This window comes from Sinocyclocheilus anshuiensis, unplaced genomic scaffold (assembly GCF_001515605.1).
Source record: "Sinocyclocheilus anshuiensis isolate Anshui unplaced genomic scaffold, SAMN03320099.WGS_v1.1 scaffold495, whole genome shotgun sequence".
NCBI classification, from domain to species: Eukaryota; Metazoa; Chordata; class Actinopteri; order Cypriniformes; family Cyprinidae; genus Sinocyclocheilus; species Sinocyclocheilus anshuiensis.
In genome coordinates, this window is record NW_015552586.1 from 564609 (window position 1) to 570921 (window position 6313).

The 6313-nt window shown below is 34.0% G+C and overlaps 1 protein-coding gene across 1 annotated transcript in view; it reads left to right on the top strand.

The window, feature by feature from the left end:
- Nucleotides 1–6313, top strand: part of unc5cb (unc-5 netrin receptor Cb) — a 227373-nt gene that overhangs the window by 159920 nt on the left and 61140 nt on the right. Inside the window, exon 5 of the mRNA XM_016456327.1 lies at nt 3818–3998. Coding sequence (XP_016311813.1) covers nt 3818–3998 — 181 coding nt within the window. The remainder of the gene's footprint in view (nt 1–3817; nt 3999–6313) is intronic.

Below are 6313 nucleotides of genomic sequence, written 5' to 3' on the forward strand. Positions count from 1 at the left end.
AATGTAAAGCCTGTACAAATATTAGAAATCGTGAATATAAATAATTGGGAACCATGTAAAAAATTTAAATAAAATAAAAACTGCTCTTTTTAAAAAGTGCACATTTCATTTATCTATTATAACATTTATGTAGTTTTGTTCGCTTGGCTGTTTCCTTATAAAAGTAAAACAGTTTGTCAAGTTTTTCGTCAGGTGACTTTATTAATTATATGATGTCATTACGTTGCTGTCTTGCCGCCAGCGAATTGCTGCTTTGCTGGTCGTGGTTTCGAGTATCGATTCATAGCCCCTTTTAAACCAACCCATGAACGCGCAATTTTCTCAGATAACTCAATCCAGCCATTCTAATCATCAACAACAGCTGCGTTCGAAGAACCCAATTAGCCAGATCCTGATTAGCGCGATGATATCATCTTGGATGTGACGTTTCATCTCGGAATTTATTGACATAGTCAACACTGTTTTTCTATGATCTCCTTCCAGCTTAGAGGCTCATAAGTTCAACAGAACTACACCCCAACCTATATGGTACTTTCTTTTTTAGTTAGTTTCCAAGGTAATATTTCTAAAATTAAAAGTATTAGTTTTTAGAGGTTTAAAAAAAAAAAAAAAACTATCTGCACAGATTAAAAAAACTAATAAAACTGACAAAAACACGCAACAAAATTATATAATATTATATAATATATAATATATTATATTATATAATAATACTATATAATAGTTTGGACCGCTTTATTTAGCATTTTTAGGTTTACTTTTAACACTTTGAGTTTATTTGAATGTGGTTAAACGTGCCACACTGGTATTGATCATTAAAGCATCGTCATATTAAAGCTGACGTGTGTCATTTCTGCAGTGCTGGTTGCATCAAACAGATTTGCTTTCAGACATGTTTGAGATGAAGGTTAAGCACAGTATTTGATAAGTGAGCACATGCAGGGCTGTGTGTGTGTACTTCAGTCTCGTTCCTGAGAGTTTCACTGGTCACCCGTCGATGACGAGCTCTCATCAAGACTGATTTCAGTCCACTTTCACCCGTGATGCCCGCTTTAGGAAACCCGATATGTGTCTGCTTCGTTCTGTTTGCTGGCAGTGTCCTGTCGCTCGTCTCCTGATGCACTGCAGTTCAGACGCTCGCACCGTTAGGAAGCTGCAGCTCGAGTGAGTCTCATCACACCTGCTTACTGTACTTAAAGCAGCACGGACTAAAGGATCATCAAATTCAGTTTATAATAATCACTTTAAAATTTAACATTTATTATTATTATTATTATTATTTATTATTTGCAATTTAAATAATTAATCTTTCCATATTACCAATAAATGTGTTTATTGTTATTTATTATTATTATTATTAGCTATTTGAATAATTCATTATTCTTCCCACATTAATAATAGGTTTATTATTATTATTATTGTTATTATTATTATTATTATCAAATAATTTGTTTTTATTTGATATGAAGAAGCTTATATTATTTTTATTATTATTTGCCATTAAAATATTTTTTTATTTTCCCATATTAACAATAAATATATTATTATTATTATTATTATTATTTGCAATTTAAATAATAATTTTTTTTCATATTAATACATTTATTATTATTATTATTCAATACCTCTTTTCAGTGATATGAAGAAACTGATGTTATTTTTTATTATTAGTTGCCATTAAAATAATGCGTTATTTTCCCATATTAACAATAAATAAATATATTATTATTATTGTTGTTGTTATTTTTATTATTATTTGCCATTAAAATAAATAATTATTTTCCCATATTAACAATAAATACATTATTATTATTATTATTATTATTATTATTATTATTTGTCTCTAGATGAGCTTATTTGAGGTGTTTGCATTTGATTTTCAGTTCAGTTTGACCTCAGACAGTCAGGATTTTCACATTTGATTGGAAAAAGAAACATGGGTGTTGTTTGTCTTTGCTGAAATCACAATGCTGCAGTTGTTTCTAAGGCTCTTGGATGTAGTTTGTAGTGCATTACTATGTGGTTGCCAGATGTTTGTTTATTGTATATATTTATTCATTTTTGTGATTTATTAATTTATTTATTTGCATCTTTTATTTATTTTATATCTTTATACATTTCTTTTTTTTGTTCATTTATTTTATTTATTTTGTATTTGTTTAGATTTAAATATGTTTTTTATTTGCTACAATTTTGGAATGGTTTGTGTTTATTTTATGTAATTATTATTATTTTTTTTAATTATAAAATGTTTTGTATTTTGTTTTATTTGCTGAGGATTTTGGAGTGGTTTGTAGTCTATTGACGTGTTTTCTAGAGTGTTTTAGGTGATTTCTATTTATTTATTTATTTATTATAACAATTTATAAATCTTGTATTTTTTATTTTTTATTTAAATATTTATTTAATTTAATTTAATTTTGGTTATTTTTTATTATTTATTTATTACTTTTTTCTTCTATTTTTGCAAAGCATGTACATAGTTTACGAGGTACATAATATTTTGTTTTTTTACAAAATATTATTTCATTACACAAGAAGAAAAAAGGAACAAAAACAACAACAAAAAAACAATTAAATAAAATTAATTAATTAAAAAACATTCATTCATTCATTCGTTCATTTAATTGCTTGCTAGGGTTTTTGGAGTTCTGTGTAGTGCATTACCGTGTGGTTGCTAGGGTGTTTTGGCTGGTTGCTAGGTGTCTGGTATGAAGAGAGTCCCTCCTGATTGGTCGGCCGTCTTTGTTCCTCTGCTGATCTCAGGTCTGTGCGATGGCTCTCCTGAGAGCAGTGAAAGCAGAGCATCAGATCATCTGCTGCCAAACTGAAGGAAGATCTGCGTGATTTACAGTCAAGCAGCTCTAAAACAGTCACTTTCTCTGCGCATGTGACCTCACGTTCAATACAGAGGCCATTTGGAAACAGGAAGCTCGTAATAAAGGTCAAAGATCATTAAAGCACTTACTGAAGTACGTTTTTTACTTCCCATCGCGTCTTAGTGATGGTTCAGGGGGAATAACATGATGGATATTGAGGCTTTATGGAGCTTTTGCACACACATCAACACTTCTGACTTTATTGAAGCGTAATAAGCGGAAAGCTGCCTGTAAATGTAGGGCTGCACGATTAATCGAATGCGATAGTCATGTGCATCTTGTCAGTAAAGCCGGTTCTGTGAACAGTAGTAAATCTCCATCGTGTGCTTTCAGATGGAGCAGCATTTACTACACAGAGTCATAGTTAACTGACAAGCGACGCAAAAAAAAAAATAGCGGACGATATAATCGCGCGATTATGAAATCGAAGAAATCGTTCTGCGATTATGAAAGCCGTTTGCGTAGCTTGTCAGTGAACTACGGCTCTGTGTAGTAAATGCTACTCCATCTGAAAGCATGTGAAAATACCACATTTAATAACATATTTTTACTCCAAAAATCTTTCTGTGAGATGATGTGGCTTCTTGCACAGAGAAGCCACAATTATATAATATAATTATTAATTATAATAAGACGAACTCAGATAAACCATATATTGTCGTAGTCGTGTGTTTATTAGTCACGTTGAATGAATGAAAGCAGTTAAATCTTCAGTTTATTCAGCAGCAGCAATGATTTCTTCTGCGGGGCGTATTTGGAGTTTCTCTGGCCTTCGAATGGAGATTTACTACTGATCACAGAACCGTGCTTCACTGAGAAGATGCTTGCATGAATATTGCAGCTTCTGCCTAATCACGATTGTGATTTATCGTGCAGCCCTATGTAAGTGTGTGATTTATGGATGGAGATGGGATGAACGTCTCTCTGTGTGTTTGCAGGTGGAGTGGCTGAAGAACGAGGAGATCATCGACCCCGCCGACGACAGGAACTTCTACATCACCATCGACCACAACCTGATCATCAAACAGGCCCGTCTGTCCGACACCGCCAACTACACCTGCGTCGCCAAGAACATCGTGGCCAAACGCCGCAGCACGACGGCCACCGTCATCGTCTACGGTCAGTCTCAGTGTTTATCTGTGTTTGAACCACAAGTACATGAGATTATTTAACGTGTTTGATTTAAGTATCAAGTATCAAGTAAGTATTTGATTTTCAGTTCAGTTTGATCTCAGACAGTCAGTATGTTCACTCTTGATCGGAAAAAGTAGACTTCAGTGTTTTATAAAGAAAATGTGGGTCTTTTTCATTAATTTTAATTGTAATATTTATTTATTTTATTTTAATTTATTTATATTTATTTTAATTTTATTTTATTTTGCTAAGGTTTTTGGAGTGGTTTGTTGTGCATTGCCCTGTGGTTGCAAGGTTTTTATTTAGTCATTTTAATTGTATTATTTATTTTATTTAATTTTAATTAATTAATAAATGTATTATTTATTTATATTTTATTTTGCTAAGGTTTTTGGAGTGATTTGTAGTGCATTGCTATGTGGTTGCAAAGTTTTCATTTATTTAGTCATTTTAATTGTATTATTTATTTATTACATTTTATTGATTAATTTATTATTTTTATATTTTTTAGAGTGGTTTGTAGTGTATTGTTATGTGGTTGTTTTATTTATTTATAAGGTGGTTTTAGGTGTTTGCTGGGTGTTTATTTATTTATTTATTTTGTGTTTGGTTGTTTTATTTTTATTTATTTGTGTTTGTTTAATTGTGTTTTTTTTATTTGCTAAGGTTTTTGGAGTGGTTTATAGTCCATTGCTATGTGTCATCTAGTTTCAAGTGGTTGCTAGTTGTTTATTTATTATTTGTATTTTTTAATTTATATTTATTTATTGTTGTTTTTTTAAAGGGGGTTTTGAGTTATTTCAGGTAATTTATTTATTTATTTATTGTTTTTACATATATTTATTTTTATGTTTTTTTTTTTATTCTTTTATTTATTTTTATTTATTTATTGGGTGTTTTAGGTGGTTGCTAGGTATTTGTTTGTTTGTTTATTTATTTTATTTGTTCGTTTGCATTTCATTATTTGCTAAGATTTCGGAGTAGTTTGTAGTGCACTGAAACTGGTTTCAGTGTTTCACCTTGAAATCCTGATCATCTTTCTGTAGCTTTGATAGCACAAAGGCAAAGTCCACGTTTGAAACTGATGCAAAACTTTGACCAGCTGTTCTGGTAGCGTTTCCTTCATCGCGCCGCAGTCCGTCTCCTCTGAAGTTTCTTTTGGTCGGATCTTGCCGTGAAAATCCCTGGAGCTGGAAAATGTTCCTCTTTAGAACAGAAAGCCGCGCTGACAAGTTGGAAGCGTTTTAACCCGCCACCGCTTTGAGTGTTGAAAGAATAACTTGGTGTAAATTTCTCCCCCGAACGCAAATGCAAGGCTTTCACAAGGCTGACAGTTTGTGAAATCGCACCTCGGCACCCGCGGTAAAGCACGGACGAGTCTTTTAGGAGCTCTTCAACAAGTGAAAACAGCCCACCTGCTGCGATCGCTTACTGTTTTCCCCACAGATGCAATCCCAGATCTGGCAAACAGATGTTTGCCTCTCCCGTGCTGTAATAAATTGACTTCTCTTCCTCGTCGTGAGGCTGATGTAATTTTAAGTGCTCTCCGCTCTACCCTGAAAAGTAGTTCGCGTCGTAAGGAAGCTGCAGGCGCTGGTTGAGCTCTGTAATAGGACGGCCCGCTCGAGTGTGAGGGGTCGCCTCTTTAAATGAACAGTTCAGCTAGAAATGAAAACACTTCATAATTTACTCACACTCATAGACAGATGGATAAATGGATTGATGGATAAATGGATGGATGGGTGGGTGGATGGATGGATGGATGGATGAATGAATGAATGAATGGATGGATGGATGGATGGATGGATGGATGGATGGATGGATGGATGGATGGATGGATGGATGGATGGATGGATGGATGGATGGATGGATGGATGGATGGATGGATGGATGGATGGATGGATGGATGGATGGATGGATGGATGGATGGATGGATGGATGGATGGATGGATGGATGGATGGATGGATGGATGGATGGATGGATGGATGGATGGATGGATGGATGGATGGATGGATGGATGGATGGATGGATGGATGGATGGATGGATGGATGGATGGATGGATGGATGGATGGATGGATGGATGGATGGATGGATGGATGAATGAATGAATGGATGGATGGATGGTTGGATGGATGGATGAATGGATAAATGGTTGCATAGATGGATGAATGGATAAATGGTTGGATGTATGGATAGATGGACGGATGGATTGATGGATAAATGGTAGGATAGATGGATGGATGGATAGATAGATGGACAGATGGATGGATGGACGGACGGACGGACGGACGGACGGAC